At 53.8% G+C, this 18,293-nt stretch overlaps 7 protein-coding genes across 7 annotated transcripts; 4 read left to right on the top strand and 3 right to left on the bottom strand.

Annotated features, from left to right (window-relative positions):
• Positions 1 to 178: 178 nt before the first annotated feature.
• On the top strand, positions 179 to 3,337 carry PV09_06113 (uncharacterized protein). The gene is made up of 2 exons (XM_016359709.1): positions 179 to 1,086; positions 1,255 to 3,337. The coding sequence occupies exons 1-2, from the start codon at positions 791 to 793 to the stop codon at positions 2,789 to 2,791; spliced, it is 1,833 nt and encodes a 610-aa protein (XP_016212545.1). The 5' UTR covers positions 179 to 790; the 3' UTR covers positions 2,792 to 3,337.
• A 191-nt stretch (positions 3,338 to 3,528) lies between these two features.
• Positions 3,529 to 5,624, bottom strand: PV09_06112 (uncharacterized protein). The gene has a single exon (XM_016359708.1). The coding sequence runs from the start codon at positions 5,528 to 5,530 to the stop codon at positions 3,560 to 3,562; it is 1,971 nt and encodes a 656-aa protein (XP_016212544.1). The 5' UTR covers positions 5,531 to 5,624; the 3' UTR covers positions 3,529 to 3,559.
• A 1,590-nt stretch (positions 5,625 to 7,214) lies between these two features.
• PV09_06111 (uncharacterized protein) lies at positions 7,215 to 8,328 on the top strand. The gene is made up of 3 exons (XM_016359707.1): positions 7,215 to 7,413; positions 7,730 to 8,023; positions 8,083 to 8,328. The coding sequence occupies exons 2-3, from the start codon at positions 8,002 to 8,004 to the stop codon at positions 8,277 to 8,279; spliced, it is 219 nt and encodes a 72-aa protein (XP_016212543.1). The 5' UTR covers positions 7,215 to 7,413; positions 7,730 to 8,001; the 3' UTR covers positions 8,280 to 8,328.
• Positions 8,329 to 8,831: 503 nt separating this feature from the next.
• Positions 8,832 to 10,888, top strand: PV09_06110 (uncharacterized protein). The gene is made up of 3 exons (XM_016359706.1): positions 8,832 to 9,364; positions 9,420 to 9,616; positions 9,667 to 10,888. The coding sequence occupies exons 1-3, from the start codon at positions 9,053 to 9,055 to the stop codon at positions 10,682 to 10,684; spliced, it is 1,527 nt and encodes a 508-aa protein (XP_016212542.1). The 5' UTR covers positions 8,832 to 9,052; the 3' UTR covers positions 10,685 to 10,888.
• Positions 10,889 to 11,228: 340 nt separating this feature from the next.
• Positions 11,229 to 13,795, bottom strand: PV09_06109 (uncharacterized protein). The gene is made up of 4 exons (XM_016359705.1): positions 13,400 to 13,795; positions 12,899 to 13,327; positions 12,806 to 12,829; positions 11,229 to 12,751 (listed from the first exon to the last, which is right to left on the bottom strand). The coding sequence occupies exons 1-4, from the start codon at positions 13,498 to 13,500 to the stop codon at positions 11,299 to 11,301; spliced, it is 2,007 nt and encodes a 668-aa protein (XP_016212541.1). The 5' UTR covers positions 13,501 to 13,795; the 3' UTR covers positions 11,229 to 11,298.
• A 238-nt stretch (positions 13,796 to 14,033) lies between these two features.
• PV09_06108 (uncharacterized protein) lies at positions 14,034 to 15,479 on the top strand. The gene is made up of 3 exons (XM_016359704.1): positions 14,034 to 14,830; positions 14,890 to 14,996; positions 15,114 to 15,479. Exons 1-3 carry the CDS (start codon positions 14,598 to 14,600, stop codon positions 15,341 to 15,343), a joined length of 570 nt encoding a protein of 189 aa, XP_016212540.1. The 5' UTR covers positions 14,034 to 14,597; the 3' UTR covers positions 15,344 to 15,479.
• PV09_06107 (uncharacterized protein) lies at positions 15,373 to 16,795 on the bottom strand. The gene has a single exon (XM_016359703.1). The coding sequence runs from the start codon at positions 16,783 to 16,785 to the stop codon at positions 15,634 to 15,636; it is 1,152 nt and encodes a 383-aa protein (XP_016212539.1). The 5' UTR covers positions 16,786 to 16,795; the 3' UTR covers positions 15,373 to 15,633.
• Between the last annotated feature and the right edge of the window lie 1,498 nt (positions 16,796 to 18,293).

Genomic DNA, 18,293 nt, shown 5'->3' with positions numbered 1-18,293 from the left:
CGTCGGAAGCGTGAGGACAGTTCCGCTGCTGCCCACCGCCATTGGCGGCCGTCGAGCCCGAGCCAGAGCGAGAGCCAGTGGCTCTCTGCCCGCAGCGCGCCGTGCACAGTCCTTGTACTTGTACACCAGCCCCGAAGCGGAAGCGGCGTGCTCGAGAAATTCGCAGGTGGCTCCGGCCAGGAGATTTCCCAGGGTCCCGCCTTCCGCAGCCCGGGCCAAGCCCGCCCGTCGCGCCGCCGAACCTTCCACCCTCGAACCGCCCAAGCGACCCAGCGCCCGCAGACACGAACGTGCCTACACCAGCCGATCGTCTGTCCAAAGCGAACATCAACAACACAAACAACAACAACAACGACAACATCGGTCTCAGCAACAACGCCCAGTTCTCCCCACGCCGTCGCCGCACGCCATCCACGTCCCCTGCCTATCGCTTCGCCTCTCACCCGCGCGCGCGTTCGTTTTTGGACCTCACCGCAGCGTCAGTTTCCTTTGACTGGGCCGTCCACCCCCCGTTGCTTGTACCTCGCGACGTTGCCAAGGAGCTGTCGTCGCCGCAACACTCACTCTGCCATTCCTCCGAGAACGACGCGTTATCCCGCCAAAACTGCCCCCCTGGAGCTGCGCAAGGCAAAGGCTCGTCGCTGAAGAGAGGGAGACGACGGAGTGGGTGATTCGCTTGGTGCAGCCCGCTCCCATGGGCGTTTGAGCACACGTTCGCAAGCGCTTCACTCACACGCAAGAGAAGTCGACAGTGACACGCCTATTCAGCCCCATACATCCAGCTCACGCCATGACTCTGCTTCACGACAACGAGCTGGGGCCGTCGTCTGCAGCCGCCGACGCGGCGACAGCCGCTGGCGACCCTGCCACACCCTCGCTCATCTCACCGCCCGAATCCAAAACGCCTCCTACCGACAGACAGAAGCGACAGGCCTCGCAGCCGGCCGTGGTCGACCGGCAATCAGAGCCCGTGGATCCCTCCGCACTGTCCAAGGCTCTGGAAGAGTACGAGCAGGCCGGCAGGCAACGGGCAAGAACGCCGACGTCGAGTCCGATACGGAAACGGCAAAGAGTGGCAGGCGACAGGTGAGTTTTCATTTGCAGCGGATGGCTTGTTTACGCTCCCAGAACACCCGTCGGCTTGACAAAAGGCGCGATCAAACGGGCAGGCGGTCGAAGAGCAAATCGAATAAAACGAAATTGAATTTTGTGTACATGTGAAGATGGTTGCGCTGACGTTTTGTCGATCTCTAGATTCATACCCAACAGGACAGGACAGGATCTGGCCGCAAGCTACCAGCTGCTTCACGACGACGGCACGCCTGCCACGCCCTCGCGCTCACACCGGGGATCGCATTCAGAACTAAACTTCCAGCGCGTGGACGAGGCGAACAGAACGTTCAAAGATCTGCTCCGCACAGAACTCTTCGACGACAGAGTACCTCAGACGAACTCATCACGGGCGCAGACGCCCCCGACTACAGGAAACCCCTTTTTTGCAGGTCCAACGCTCACCCCGTCGACGCCAAACAAGAACCTCTTCTCATTTGCAACGCCCCGAAACAATCTCACGCCCCACAGGACACCGTCAAGCCGGCGTACGAATGTCAACCCGCACTCGGAACTGTACAGCCTGTCGCCTGTCAAGCTTTCGAGCCAGAACATGCTCCTAAGCCCGCGCAAGACGCCCAGGGAAGTGAGCAAGGTGCCGTACAAGGTCCTGGATGCACCGGACCTCCAGGACGACTTTTATCTCAACTTGGTCGACTGGGGCTCCCAAAACATACTGGGCGTCGGCCTGGGCTCGTGCGTGTACATGTGGAATTCGCAGTCGGGCAGGGTCACCAAGCTTTGCGATCTCGGTGACGACTCGGTAACGTCGGTGAACTGGATACAGCGCGGTTCGCACCTGGCTATCGGCACACAGAAAGGCTTCGTACAGATCTGGGATGCGACATGCCAACGAAGACTGCGCACCATGACAGGACACAGCCAACGTGTTGGCTCATTGGCCTGGAACGAGCATATCCTGTCGTCTGGCTCACGTGACCGCACGATCCTCCACAGAGATGTGCGGTCGCCTACTCAATGGGAGAAAAAGTTGACCTCTCACAAGCAGGAAGTGTGCGGTCTCAAGTGGAACTCAGAAACGCAGCAGTTGGCTTCGGGCGGCAACGACAACAAGCTCATGATCTGGGACCGCATGAATGAAGAGCCCACGTTTAAATGGGGCGAGCACCACGCGGCCGTAAAAGCCATCGCCTGGAGCCCGCATCAGCGAGGGCTGCTGGCCAGCGGCGGCGGCACGGCCGATCGCACCATCAAGTTTTGGAACACCAGCCTTAGCGATCAGGCAGCCACGCACCTGGCTTCGTCGACGCCTAGCGCACCTATTGTGGCCTCGTGGCCGCCCACATCAGACTCGGCAGCAAGCGCGTCGGATCCCGTGACATTGGGCGCATCTGATCGGCCTACGCCGCCAAACCTGATCTCATCCATCGATACAGGCAGCCAGGTGTGCAATCTAGCGTGGTCACGCAATAGCAACGAGCTCGTGTCGACGCACGGCTATTCGCAAAACCAGATCATCGTTTGGAAGTACCCACGGATGGAACAGGTTGTGAGCCTGACCGGTCACACATACCGCGTCCTTTATCTCGCCATGAGCCCGGACGGCCAGGTCGTCGTCACTGGGGCCGGGGACGAAACACTTAGATTCTGGCAATGCTTCCGAAAAAAGGAAAAAGTCGGCGGCCTAGGCGGTCTGGGCAGCTGGGGCGTCATAAGATGAAGACGGGAAAGAGTAAGGGGGAAAAGAAAATACATGACGACATAGGGGGCTGGCACTTTTCTCGTGCATTCAGCATCAAACTGGCATCTTCAGCAAGCGTGTGATCTGATTCTCTTTTAATCGTGAGAATGACCTCATTCTCTGTGCATGATGGGTGGAGTTTCAGCTTTTTCAATTTTTTTTTCCCATTTCTTCCTTTGGTTTCTGCACGGCGGCAATAGCTGGAGCTTCGAGGGATCAAGCGATTGGTCGCGGACGGGCGTTTGTTGCTACTACCACCACTATTACTATAACCACTACTGCAACGACACATGGGGATCTTTGGATCTACCTCCTGAGGAGGGAAGGCTGGTAGAAGCGGGGCCATGCTATGCTTGTGCCATTGCTCCTTTTGGCGGTGGACTCTCAATCAAGAGCAAACACACTTCCCCTCCCCTCTCATGCATGGGATGTACGCATGGAAGCGAACAGGGTTTTTTTTGGCAAACTAGATACGCGAGGCGTTCTTACTTCGAATCTACATGGCTTCTCTGCTTGAGAAACGAGTGAACGTGAGGAAGTATGTTCCTTTTTTTTTTTCTTCCTTGTTGCTGATCGGAAAGAAAGATGGGCACTTTGCCTGATTTTCTTCAGGGGAATTTTTTTTTTTTTTTTGCATTAATTTCGCTCAATTCTATTCGTCCCGGTCTCATCTCGTAGATATGCACTGAAACGCACGTAAGCACGACCGCGGCTCGTTGCTCGCGGGAAGACGTGGCGGCCAGATTCTCACGAGCGCTGGACGAGGTTGTGTTCGATCCAGCCGGCGCCGGTCCTGCCGTCGGGCGTCTTGACGGTGGCCCAGGAGCGCAGAAAGACTGTCTTCTTGCCCTCCGGGCTGACGAGCATGATGGAGGCGTGGCCGCCCGGGGTGACGTCCATGGAGAGCGGAGACGGGGCGCCGGAGATGGAGGCCGACTCGAGCAGGCCGTCCTTCTCCCTGCGGGTCTCCGTGGCCAGCACGTCCGTGCACTCGACGACGTCGCCGTCCTTCTGGACGTAGCCGACGCCGACGCGCGGGTAGTTTGGGATCCGCACGTGGACCTGGTGGGTGTGCGTGTTGTCGGACAGGTGGAAGGCGGACCACATCCAGTCGATGGACCACCAGTCGCGGTCGCCCCAGGAGTGGTCGCGCTGGCCGACGGCGCCGCTGAAGGCCACGGTGCGGCCGTCGAAGCTGAACGTGCCCGTGACCCGGCACGGGATCTCGTACCGCGTCGCCTGTCGCCACTGGTACGGCACGCCGGCCGTCTCGTACACGAGGTCCATGTGCACGTCGACGGGCCGGCCGGCCTCCTGCCGCAGCAGCGCGGCCGGGTCGTCGAACGCCTCGCCCTTGCCCGACGCCGTGATGCGGTACCGCTGCAGCGGCACCTCGGCCTTGTGCGTCGCCGTAAACTTGTCCGTCGTCAGCGTGAGGTCGCTGCCCGGGTGCGGCGCCTCGAAGTCGAGCAGGCCGACGGTGGGCACGTCCGGCCCGCACAGCAGCGTCTGGTACCAGCTGCCCTTCTGGTTCGGCACGACGCCCAGCCGGGTCCACACGCCGACCTTCTGGTCCGCGTCGACGACGTCAAAGTACCAGCTCTCGTTGTGCAGCGGCTTGTCCGTGTGCGGGTGCGCCTCCTCGTCCTCCGGCTTCGGCTGCAGCGGCTCCGGCTTCGACGGCGCCGGCAGCACGTCCAGCGCCTTCGTGTCCGTCGCCAGGTCGCACGAGCGCGTGAACATGGCCAGGAACAGCTCGTCGCCCCGCGCCGTGCGCTCCACCACGTTGGCCGCCGTGATGGCCTGCCGCATCCCCGTGAAGCACAGCATCTGGATGCCCTTCTTGCAGTCGTCCATGCTCACCGTCGGCACGTTGACGTTGAGCGCGTCCAGGTAGATCTGCGTCAGCTCGTCCTGCCACGCGCGCCGCTTCTCCGGCGTCAAGGCCGTGCTGAGGAAGAAGGCCAGGTCGTGCAGGATGGGGCCCCAGTAGTACGTCTGCCAGTCCACCAGCACCAGCGGCGGCTCGCGGTCCGGCTTCATCAGCATGTTTTCGAGCCGGTAGTCGCCGTGCACCAGGCCCTGTGGCGCGCTGGACGCCAGGAGACCTTCCTGCCACGCGTCGCAGCTGGCTACGTACTTGTCGCCGATTTCCTTGTGCTCCGCGCTGATCTTGTCGGGATACCTCGACTGGAACTCCGTCCAGAACTGAGCCATGATCGCCTGGGGTGGCCAGGCTGCCTTCGGCAGCCAAGAGGTCTTCTCCTTTGGCAGGTTGATCGACAGTCCATGAAGACGGCCCAGCTCGCCGACGCACAACTTTGCCTCCTCCAAGGTGGCGCCCTCGATATCATCGCTAACCGTGCCGGTCGAGTAGTCCTTCATCAGGATCGCAAAGTCAAGCGTCTCTTCATTCGTCTCGCTGGCATACGATTCTGCAACGGGTCCCGTCGTGAGGTACGGGGCAATCGTGCTGTAAAACTTTGCCTCCTTCTCGTACAAGCCTCCGGCGGTTCCCAAGGTCCTGCTGTCTGAGTCGTCGGACGTGGTCTTCAGAGCCACGGAAGCAGGGCCCTTGCGAGTGCGCCCACCGTATTCCAGATCCAGACGGTAGACATTGGCAATCTGGCCGCGACCTATTTTTTCCGACTTGACCTCCTTCACGTCAAAACCCAAGGCCTGGGAAACCCATTTGGGCGTAAAGTACGTCTCCTTCATTCTCAGCGTGGGAACGTGGTGCTATCCAAGCCCTTCCGCGGACAGAGACACTGTAAATATCTCTCGAGTCCTTGAAAGGCTTGCTTATGTGCATGGCCATTATGTATCCTCGCACCGAGTCAAGCTGGCTGATGCGCGAGGGGGATACGCACGATCATCTGATGGTTACCGAGGTATCGAAAGCGTAAATGGATGCGATTATAGCAGGTAGCATAGCGGGTGTACTTTTGCGAAACATGCAACCTCCGCTTCCCCGCATTTACTCAGATATCGACTTACTCGCCGACCCTAAGATAGACATGGCCCCCAGCGTCAGTTCGGAATGAGGAAAATTTTGGGGTCAATAAAAGCTAGCTAGTGGGGTGTTCAGTTATGTGCAATTTTCCTCGCATACGTGAGATTATGCGATGCTGCTATTTCTTTCAGGCTTTCCAGCCATCCATGGCCACCAAACGCGGGGGATGTATGTAGGCAATCACTTCTTGGTTGACTCAACTTTCAAGCCGCCGTCAGCTTGTATGCTTCGTCAAGGAAAGAGCATAAAGACATTTTTGGCCTCTGCCTCGATCAGCATGTACATATGTGTGCTGCCGGATTTAATAAAAAGTCAATTGAATGACGTTGCGGTACAGAAGAAGAACAACGGTGCAGCTGTGGGGAAAGCAGTGCTTAGTCATCCTTCTTGTACTTTCTGCAGTCGAGCTTGACAGTCGCGGATTTACCACTCAATTCGTGCTCATTTCGCACATTTAGGAACCTTTAGACGACCTTTGGTATTCTCAAAACGCAAATCAATGCATGCTCCGTCGGACGAGCCGAAGTCAGTTACCCAGGGTACGACGCAAGGATCCATGTGATCTGAAAATCGCATCCCACGTCGAAGGGACCCGTTGCTGCACGTACCCGACGTACCTGCAAACGCAAACTTGGCTTTTCATCAGCCTTCGAGTCGCGCCTGATTCGTGCGCTCCGTACGCTTGTTTGTGCGCTTTCCATCAGACATGGGGAGATAACGAACAGTTGCAAAGCGTAGAAGCCCTCGCAGCCATTTGATAGAACAATGAAAAGACCCGTAGGATCCCATGGATTCTGTTGTCGTTTTCCGGACCGGTCTAAACTGTATTATGTGGCTGCTGAATTGGAACATGCATACATATATAGTCGGCATCTTGCCGTGGTGTGGACGGATCTTTTTTTCGCTTTACCTGTTACGACGCATGTCGGCAACGCATGAGAAGAGTAACAAAGTGTAAGCCCTTGGGGACCACTCTTCTCTTATCTCTTGTCTCTCCTCATTTTCTACTCTTTCTTTTTTTTTTTTTTTTTTGTTCTATGGAATCGTTTCCCACGGTATTTTGCTTAAATGTCTTAAGTATGAAAAACAGTCGCTCGCCCACATGGCAAACCAGTTTGGCGAGCAGTTGATCTTCACTTTCATATCTCCTGATCAATCCGGAGAGAGTGTACCATGTTTGATAACTTTTAACACGCCATCCTTTCAACCTTTGAATGCTAGGATTACCTAGGTCTCTGGGGTTCCTACTTATTCATTTTAGGTTCAGATATAAAGAAATCACCAGTGAAATGCGTCCTATTCACGCTGATTCTGATTGGCTACTGGTAAAAGAACTCAACTCTCGAGGCACGTGCATCTTGCGGCACTTACATCATAAAAGTGGCAAACCTTGTCCACAGGGTAGTGAGATCTTGTTCCATCCTTCTCAAATATAGGAGGACTTGGCTGACTTCATTAGTTCCTTGAGTAAGCAAAGAGGAAACTCAATTCGAGTAGGCAGATCTACAAACAAAATGTTGGCAGTAGCGTGCGTGGGTGGAGCTAAAATTCATCGAGGTTACATGATTCGACGTCTTAAACAGCTAGAGTAAGTTTCATTGGCTCTATGATTTATAGCACTGAGATGAATTGTATCATTGCAATCCAGTTTGTTGCTAGAAGCTCCAATGGATCGACACGAGAACATCAGATCAAATCGTGGCAAGCGATTTCTACATTTGACGACAGCAAGATTCACGATCTTTCGTTTCTATTTACCCATGTACTTATTCGAAATTTCATTCCTTATTTGGCTACCATGAGACTTTTTACAGTCTTCAGCTCCTCAATCCCGTCGACTTTGTAGCACTGAGGTCAATGAATAAGAGTAGCATAGGGTAGCTAACACAGTGAGCTTGTGGTAGGAGATGCACTACGTATCCCATGTTTTTTCGCAAAAGAAAGCATGCGGTTCGCTGAGGATGACATTAACGACCTTACCGCGTTCTGACGTAGCATTCAGCAACTTGATTGGGCTGCAGGAGAAACCTGTTTTTGGCAAGGCTGTAACTTCATGCGAAAAGAGGATTATAAGAGCTGTCAGTTCCGATGAAGCCATGGTCTAAGTGAATCAAGAGGTATTATCAATTCCATCCATTCAGAGGTCCTTACTACAGAATAACACCAAGAAATCAACATGGCACCAGCACCAAAGAAAGGTATTGTGGGAGTCTGATATATTCAATGCTAAGTTGCGCTGATGTTTCTGTCTTGGAAGACTCCACGGAGTACGACGACCCCCTTGAGAAAGCTGAGGCGAAGAAAGAAAAGGGCCCTGCCGCGACTGATGGCATGGTGGGTGAGAAGGAGCTCGACGAGGCCATTGGCGACGAGAGCGCAGATCCCGAGGTGACTTCCGCTGACGACGACCCACTCGAGAAGGCGGAGGCCACAAAGGAGAAGAAGTCGCGCTAGTTGCTGCATGTCAGCGTAAGAGATAGCAAATAAATCAAGAACGCTTCACAACTAAGTTCAATAACCTCTTGTTTTCGTGACTCGAATCGGATGTTGCACACCTGTTCTAATCGACTCTGGAAAGAGAAGCTTGCACAATACTGAGGAATTAAACTTGGAAGGTTCGAAACAGGCTCTGTTGCTTTCGTAATGATGTTGGAATGGTCAACAAAGATTGATACTCAATGAAATCACTCCCCGGTCCTTCAATCAAAGCTAGCGACAATGTAGCAGTCAAATGTATGCGACTAGATACTGCTGTCCTTCTGTTTTTATTGCTCATCAAAGCCATGTTTCGGAGAATTTTCTGTCTTAATGCAAGGTTCCTGTCAAAAATCCCAGCTCAACGATCTCGTTGCAACGGATATAACACTAAATGACTGCAAAAGCTTCCTAGGCGTGCACTTACCACACCGCACGCGGCATCTTTACCCGAGATCGGCATCAAAACTTGTCAACAAAAGGAGACGCCCAGGTGCTGACCAACGGGCGTTGCCAAACCTCTGGGTACCGCTCCAGTCTGTCAGACAGACTTTGTTGGTGCTCGCTGCGTGATTTTGAGGCCTGTGGGTCCTTGATAAATAACCCGTTTTGTAATCTGGCATTATATGCCCGCATCTCGAAGTCGTATTCGTTTTCATCTCGTAGTATCCTTGTAGGACTGCAAACAGCGGCGTACGACAGCACAATACACCTTTACATTTTCACTCTGTCCGGTTCTCCCACAAGGCAACATGGCCAGAAGGGCATCTATCATAGATGAGCAGACTCCGCTCCTCGCGTCGACTGCCCAGGATCCTTCAAATCAAATTAACGAAGTCGAAGTAATCGAGGAGAGCGCCTACGCCGGCTCGGTGCACGTCAACGGCTCTTCAAAGCCAGGCGACAATGAGGACAAACCTCTACCGATGGGCCAAATCCTGGTCCTCTGTATTTCGCGCATCGTCGACCCAGTCAGCTTTTTCTGCATATTTCCCTTCTTGCCTAAAATGGTAGAGAAGATGAACGTCCCCGAGGCAGACGTTGGCTTCTACACCGGTCTCATAGTACGTCATGCTTTTTGCGCCAAAGCCTGACTCTGTCGTACTAACGCAGCGATAGGAGTCCTTGTCGTCGGTGATGCAAGTGTTGACCATGATTTTGTGGGGAAAGGCCGCGGACCGATATGGTAGGAAGCCTGTATTGGTCATATCAAACTTTGCCTGTGCCATTTTCACGACCTTGTTCGGAACGTCCCGTTCGATATGGCAATTGATCCTGTTTCGCTGCTTATCCGGCTCCTTTACGGGATCCATCCTGTGAGTAGGCCGGGCCTCCTTCACCTATGCTACCCGCTAACAGCTCTTAGAGCGGTCAGAGCCATGTTCCACGAGCTGAGTACGCCAAAGACTGAGGCCAGAGCTTTCAGCTACTTTGCATTCACCGGCAACTTGGGCATTTTCCTTGGTCCGGCCATCGGATCCTTAGCACGGCCCGCAGAGCAGTACCCGGATGTTTTTGGTAACATACAATTCTTCCACGACTGGCCCTACGTTCTACCCTGCGCTATTTCGGGCGCTTTGGGATTGATTGGCGCGATCAGTGCAAGTTTGTTTCTCAAGGAGACACTAGATCGAAGCTCTCTGCCGAAGACGGGCGACAAACCAAAGATGAGCACATGGCAGCTTGTCAGCAGTCGCGGGGTGCCGAAAGTCCTTCTCGTCTTTGTTTGGGCAGCTATGCTTGGCTTTGCTTTCACTGCCATTTGCCCCGTGTACTTCTACGAGCCTGTGCATCTGGGAGGTTTTGGCTTCTCCGAGCGCTTCATCTCGCTCTTCATCTCTCTTAACGGTATCGCACAAGCTCTTTGGCTGCTCGTTGCCTTCCCACCGCTGCACAAACGGTTCGGCACGAAGGCCCTGCTTCAAGGCTGCGGTTTGTTCTGGGGCCCATTCATGCTTTTCTTCCCACTCAACAACTGGCTCCGCCGAAACGGCTGGGACACGATTTTCTGGATCATCGCACCCATCAACCAGTCGCTGGGATCGGGGGTCGCGATAGCATTCACGGCATGCCAGTTGGCAGTCAACGAGGCGGCGCCCAGCCCGGATTTGCTGGGCACTCTGAACGGCGTCGCGTTGACTATGCAGTCTGCTGTTCGAGCCGTAACGCCCAGTCTCTTTTCAAGCATATATGCCGTGGGTGTGCGCAGACATATTCTGGGTGGACAGCTGGGGATGTTGGTTCTTGCCGCGCTGGCGACAGCCTTCTTCTTTATATCGAGCCTGCTCCCGACGAAGTACGAAAAGATATCAGAACGTCGTCACCACGATGAGGAACAGGCCAACGGCTCGGCACCTGTGTTAAACGAATCAAACGGAGACTAGTCTTGTCTAAGAATAGAGCTGATCTTTTCGCCATTAGATCGATTATGCCGCTTGCTAGAATCTCATCTCTCGCGATAACAAACTCCAATCTGTAGATAGTATTCATTTAGATCCATCAGACTCTCTTCATCAGAATTACGTCAGTTCTACTGTTACTTCTTATTCCCATCTCTACCATTGTCCAGATCGCCAAAACGGAAGCCTGGCGGTACTGCCCATGAAATTGGATACAATATTGAAGACGGCATGGTGCAAGGTGGCAACGTGGAACGGCCCAAAGACTTTGTTGCTGTAGGTCCCGTGCTACTTCTCGAGCAAAAGGTACTCGGCCAGCAAACCGGACATTTTATAAGATAAAATCTCTTTTGTGTTTGGATAGTATGCAAATGCATGTTTTCGTGTGCGTGAGAAGAACGATCGTTGCGGGTTGTTCATCGATAGGTGTGAGTGCGGTGAGAAAAGCCCACGATCATAACGGCATTGGTCACCACGAGTATTTCTGGAGCGAATAAGAAACGGAAGGAAGCTATCAACGTGACTCACGTCGACGTATTCAATGTCTCAATTTCTCGCTGGTAACTACATTTTGCCCATGATGTGCGCCGTGATAGTGATTAGACTCGTAAATTTGCGTAGAGCATTGACATGTCGACATCCGCGAGGCGCCGGCCAGCGGTGCCCGCTCTGCGTACTTTGTCGTCAATCATGCCCTTGTCACCCCAAAAGATGCGTGGATGCCACTCGTCCACGAGACTCGCCAGCTTGGATATATTGCCGTAGACACAAGGCTGTGGTCCCTTCGGTTGCCATCTCAGCAGGTACTCCGAAAATAGTGCCACCGACAGCATGATCAAGCCAAGAACCGACAACGGTATCAGGTTGTTGAACACCACAAGATTTGTGTTGAAAGCCATGGAGAACATCCAAGGAGCGATAGACTTGAAAGCGAACATGAGCCAACAAACCCAGCTTGTAGCGCCTTCGATCAAGGCACCACGGCCTGCGTCTGCTCCAGTCGTTGTAGCCTTCCGCCACGCAGACTCATCACGTGCAATGTCTGTGAGCAATTCTGCGCAGTGCAGACCGAGGGTGATGAATGAAAACACTGCGCATTGAATTATTAGGCCGAGCCAGTCGCGGCGGTTGAAGAAAGGGTCGACGTAGTAAGGTATGGTCACTTGACAGTAATTCTGCCAAAAGGCAAGGAAGTCTAGTCGATGGGCCATGTGGTCGACGTAATCACTTGTACAGCTCCTTGTCTTCATGCCGAATGTCGTGATGACGAGGATCCAAAGAACGATAACCGCGAAAACAGCCCAGGCGAAATATGTGAACCGGCTGCTATGAGGGACTTCCAACCTCATCGGTAGTTGCTTTCGCTGCGGAACCGCGAGCGTTATGCCTTCGCCGTAGTCAGATTGAGTGAGCCACGTCGGTTTCGCTTCGACATGATTTGGAAGCTTCTGGGCGGACATGATCGCGTCGGCCGCGAGGAGTTTTGGTTTTTTGGTCCTGTTTTTGTCGGCAAGCCCAAGTAGTGCGCATATTAGGGCAGTGTTGAACGGATTGGAACTCCACGTGGGAACAATCTTGCTCCGGGAAAGGCACCAGGAAGATATTGAGCCTTGGAGGAGGAGTGATATACCAAGACCAATGAAACCCCACCCACTGAAGTCAATGGCATACCGCGGTCCGGTGATTGGTTTACCTTCAGCGATCCCGCTCCTGCCGTTAGACATACCGACAACGTAGATGCTACACGTGAGGGAGGATATTGATCCATATCCCATTGTAAGAGCCAAAGCGGAGACAGCATTCGAGACGCGCCAGTTAGGTGCAAAATGCCGTGCTCCAATAAAAAGACGAGGATTCGAATTAAACACAAGTCTTCCTTCTTTGCAGAGAGCCCATCGCAAAGTTGTGTTTTGGATGAAAGCCATGCAGTCGAAGAGAACTGTCAGGCATACGTTCAGAACAAACCCAATCATAAGCATTGCAGCTTCAGGGACAGGAACTACCCTATGTCCGCTAAGGTAATGCTTGGCTGTTTTCGCTGGAAATGGATAACTACAATGATGATTAGTCTCAAGAAATTCCTCCTCTTCCGCTACCTGGACTTACTCCACCGTTCCCATGTTGATGTACCTATTCACCATCGTCAGCACGAGCAACCTTCATACATGGCACAAGGTACGAATGTTAGATTTGACATACTTATCGAGTAGAAATGATGGCAACAGCGTCCGTCCCGATGCCACGATCTGGCAGCCAGCAGCCAAGGACGCAATCCCAGCCAGTATACCTAGAACGAGCGCGAAAACGCAGAGGTTGCGGGTGCGCAAATCGCGATTTACTTCAAGACGCTGTCCTTGAGCTGCTGATGCAGCTTTAAGCAGATCTGGACTTTGGGATTGCCCGTCCAATGCTTCGTTCGGCCAAGAGATCGTCCTCGGAGTTTCCCTTGAAGTCAATCGAGCGTCGGGACGGTTGCCCACTTGACAGAGAGGTTGTATTGTTAACCTCGAGATCCGTCTGTTCCACTCGTCATCGTCGTCATAGATCGAACTGGTCTGTGACAGACGACGTTCCTCCACAACTCCCAAGCTCGGGTTTGGGTTGGCTGCCTCGAAAAAGTGCTGCGACCTGGATGACAGTAAGTTATCAGTCTTAGCTCTTTCCCACGTGACGGGATCTATGTATGCCTATGGAACCAACCTCGAATCCAAAGATGGCAAATGCAGCGACAAGTTAGCAAGGGCAGGGCTCGTAATCCGAGTCCGACTTTCTACGGACGAAGCAAGGGAACTAGCAGCCATGTTGCTTGTAGCTTGAGCTTTCGCGGTTTCAAGAATCGACACTCCAGCGTCGACACCTTCGCGGATGAGACGAGGATTTATGAGTTAGGTCGCAAGGTCGCCATCATGAGCCATGCAGCACCTACAAAAGGGATCGAGCCAGAATGCTCAGGGCAAGGAGAATAGCGCCCGCCATTCCTGCTGCAGACCGAGTTTTTTTTTTTCTTTCTCCATCTTCAGATTCTCCGTGCGATAACGTGGTCCGGCGAAAGCGACGACTATCTCGAGCCAACCACGCTGCACAGACAGGGTGGCGTATGAACGGGGTGAGATTTTCGCGGAGGATCTTCAGCTTCTCTCTCTTGTGGTTCGTGGGCACAGCCTGGTCGGGCTGATGGGATCGACGGCCAATCCAAGCACGCATCGCCGTTCTCCGCCCAGAGAAAAGGCTTGTGGACTATGCCCTTTGCGAGTTCGCGTCATCCCTTACACCGTACCTCGTCAAAACCTGCGGGTTACCCCGAGCGTGCATGTAGAAGCAGGCAGTGAGCTCAATTTTTTCCTTTCCGTCGGCGGTCAGAGGTGGAGAAGCAAGTCGTCCTCTTCAGCCAAGAGAAGCCGCCATGTTGCAACGCAGAAAGTCGATGGGACTTTCTGCAGGGTATCTGAGGCTCAAAGCTAATGATAGCAACGACTCGATGTCTGAACGATTCAGCTGCAGAACATGGATCTTCCGTACCTGCTGCGCTTACTCCGACTTTCAAAAGCCTGGCTATGGACTGTCTTTGCCAACTCGCTTATTCAGATTACCGCCTTTGCTTGGAAAAGAGCGGAGTCCACCCGTTTGCGATGATAAAAGGTGACGGCGGTGCAACTTGAGAACAGTCGCACCTTGACAGCACAATCGCAAGCTCAGATTCGAACGGCGACATCAGGGCCTTCAAATACCGATTTTCCACGGACAACGAAACTGTGCACAAAATCCGCCGAGTCCTCAGCCTCTGGATCGTTACCGATCGCCAGATCATTCCCCTCCGCGATCCAGTCCAGACGACAAAATCCAACAAGCTACCGCCTTCTGCAAGCCTCTGAGAAGTATAGACACCGAACATCTCAACATGTTGCTCAAGGCCGTTCTGCTCCTCGGAATCGCGATGATGGCCACAGCAGGTTCAACGCTCGCCGAACCTCAACAGGAGTCGATTCTTGCCCAGCCCGCATGCGCAGAATGCCAGCCCTGCCCGGTGAGCGGCTGCTTCTGCGGCACCAGCCATCAAGGATCGTGCGACGTGCCTCAGGAAGCACCACGAAACAATCCCTTTAACAAGCCCATCTGCCCTCAGAACGAGCCGTAAGCAAGATCTACGACATGACTTTGATCGCCGTGCCGTTTTCCTGACCTCTTTGCAGTTGCCAGGCTCATTGTATCTGTCCAACGGCGTTGAAGCCGCCAAAGAACGGAGCTCCCCACCACCTCGACGTGACTGTTTGTGCTGAAGGACAGCCTTGCTACGAATGTGAGTGGTGGTCCCGCGCGTTCCAAGATAGCCTACAGAAGTTTGTTGGCTAGCGTTTGATTCTTTCCCCTCCTCATCACCACTCAACTCTCTATGTCGAACTAACTCATGAACAAGGCGACTTGTGTAGCTTTAGCATCGTCATGAGTTACATCAATCCCGGCAAGCTCTCGGGCGACACGAGGATCTGTGACATTGGCAATTGCAATGGCACATGTGTATGCAGAGAGCAGCTTCTTGAGTCTATGCAGGCTGTGCTCTTCCCGAGCAAGGGCAAGGAGAGCGAGGTCATTGATTATGGAGCCGACAACAGCAGCGCCAACGACAACAGGAAAGAGGAGCTGTAAGGCCGCAGCAGTTTTCACGTATGGTGTATCCACAAAAGGAAGACCCTTTTGGCAATGTATTTATCGCCCTTGACGGACAAAATGTTTTGCAGCAGCGCCCTTGGCTGCATCGAATCAAATTCTGACCACCCTGTTCGGCTGTGCATGCATGCTGTTACTTCTTACAATCCCACCACGCTCCCGTATGTTCATAAAGCTTTCAGCATCAGCGAGGCATATTCTCAGTTCTCACGATCAATGTGCGTTATCTTCTAGAACGTGACTCAAGCCATTTGATCCGTCCGTACAATCTACTCGTCCGTGTATCTCGCATGGCTCAAAATCGTCGCAACGATCTTCCAGTCCGCATACGAAAGAAAGAAGTCCGACCCGTTCTTCGTCACGCAGTCCTCCTTCTTCGCAAGCATCCTTAATTCGTATATGCAGCTGAACGCCTCAACGGCGGCGGCGGCTCGAAACAGGTCTTGCACGGTGACTGCTCTCATGTCGCTCAGCGCATCTTCCAGATGCTGCTGCAGGTTGGTCTGGGTCTCCCTGGTGGGCATGCATCCTCCCTTGATAAGGATGCTGTCTGCAGTGCGCTCCACGTCGAAAAGGGCACGGCGGCATCGAAGCCATCCGAAATCGTCGTTATCCGAGTCGTGCTCGCCAGAGGGAATTTCGACGCCTTCCACGCGCTCGGTCCCGCGATCGTCTTCAACCTCGTAGTTGACAGCCACGCGGACAAGCTTCACGTTGCGAAGTCGATCGACGCTCTGGTGGTCCACCCAGCGTTGCATGAGCTGTACCCGGTCGCTCACCTTGTAGTTCCTCCAATACCTGACGTCGTGCAATTCAAAAAACAAAGGAAGCTTGAGCCAGTAGCCTCTCGCCTCTTGCGCCACCGCCCTGCTGACTCTCAAGATCGCAGGCAGCTCATTGACGATGATGCAATCCTCTCCCAAGCTGTTACTTCCGCAAAGCCATGTCGTCCACGGAGTATAAAAGCCTGGCTGTTGCGGCACAACGGTGACAAAGGAGCGCTCCCTCGAGTCAGGAGACAATTTCATGCTCTGCTTAAAAAAGGTCTGTCCAACAGCATTCTGGAAGGAATCTTCGCGCCTGACCGGCAGGGCGAGCACATATGCGTAAATCAGGTTTCGGATCTCTCCCGGAAGATCCAAGAAGCGGAAAGGCAGTTGTCTGTCAGAGCACCCAGGCTCATTCTGCGGTTCTGTTTTCTTCTTGGGCCCATCCGTGGCTTTTTCTGAGTTGCTTTCATTAGACATGTTTGTGACCTGGACTGGGCTTGGGCAGGTCTGGGAGAATAGCAGTCGCCACAAGTGTGAGTTTGTATGTTCCCGCAACACTGGAACTCCAAAACAGTTCGCGGTTGTCTTAAGCAATGTCCACCGTTGGTACTGGCTTGGATCGAATTCTGAGCTACTTGTGGCCGGTGACATTTGATCACCGACCAGGACGACTTTGTGCAGGAGGGGGATGCCTGCAGTACGGACTACGGAGGCAACAGCGCGGGGCAGAGGCGGAACACGTGACGTGATACCTGCACCGATAACACGGCTGTGTCATCATAGAACAAAGAATAGCGCTATATATCGCCGTAGCATGAGAAGGGCACGAAAATCATATGACCCTTGTTCAACCTTAAGCATATCGATTATGCGCCGAATGATCAATGCGAAGCCGGTTCAACGAGCCAAGTAACTTTCTCAATCCCCTCTCGCGCTGAATGGACGAGTATATGGTCCTCGGTTCACAAGATGAATGACAGCACGTGTTTCAGAATTTGACTTCAAGGACCCGCTCCCGAGAAAGTTTGGCCAAAAAATCTTCCATGAGTGCTTCGATCCTATATGAGGCAAAGAAAGGCATGCTCCCCAAGCCGCGAATCGACAAGTGATCCACCACACTCTCGACAAGCTTGACATGTACAGACCCTGCTCCTCAGTCGAGGGGATGAAGAGGAGAGTTCAAAAGGGTAGAGGAACCCCAGACTACGTATCTGAGCGAAATCAAAGAACGTAGAATATCTCATGCGAATTCCAAGCGCCAGGCTACTACTTCCGGCTTCCGCCAACGTCAATCTAGAAAATAAAAAATAATAAAGATCCATATCAGAATGCCCGAGGCCACCGCGAGGCGGGAAGGAAGCACGGAAACAACAGCGGAAAGAACGCCTCCTTTCCGCTCATGGCTTGAAAAAGCATCTACTTATACGATCTCTGCGCAACACAGGTAAGAAGCATAGTTGCCAAAGCACAGCAGCCTGCGCCGAAGGGTTGGTTCGCGATTATCAAGCGAGGACGCGCGTCAAAGGCTAGCCGTCTGAGGAGGATTATACGGTCCTCGACCAAGACTTGAAATGGGCGGCGCTGAGGCTCATCATTCGCCCTTGTCGCTCGCTCGGGTGCGAACGCGTGCCCCGCCATCTCACATTGTCAATCCAAGGCCACAGCACGGGGCGGCAAGTAGATGACCGTGAAGCTGCAGTTGGCGGCGACAACGAAGGCTTCGGCGGGGGCGGTCAAAGGAAAATGCGCACGGGGACAGTGCGGGCTCTGCTCGTCAGGCTGAAGCGGCGGCCGCCCGCGGGGGCGTTTGGGGGGGTGCGCAAGGCGAGCAGCGCACCTCGTCCTCGTCATTGGACGATTCGGCGACGCAGCGTGTGGGGAAAGCTCGCGTGGGCTGCGAGACTGCGTAAGGAGATGAGGATGATTGGCGGGTCACGCCTGTGGGGTTCGGCCCGCTCACGGCCCCAACCCGCGCGCGCACGCTGCTGTCCACATTCTTCACTCACCATCCATGCTGCCGCCTTCTGCTCTGTTCAACGTTCGAGCGGAGGCGTGGGCCGCGGGAGCGCTACGTATCCTCGCTTATCGATGTGGAGGGCAGTAAAGATCGGAATAAATCTCCCTCTCCCTCTCCCTCTCCCTCTCCCTCTCCCTCTCCC

The sequence above is a fragment of the Verruconis gallopava genome (assembly GCF_000836295.1).
Source record: "Verruconis gallopava strain CBS 43764 unplaced genomic scaffold supercont1.20, whole genome shotgun sequence".
In the NCBI taxonomy this organism is placed as follows: Eukaryota; Fungi; Ascomycota; class Dothideomycetes; order Venturiales; family Sympoventuriaceae; genus Verruconis; species Verruconis gallopava.
The sequence above is the reverse complement of the archived record's forward strand: the minus strand, read 5'-3'. Positions and strand labels throughout refer to the sequence as shown.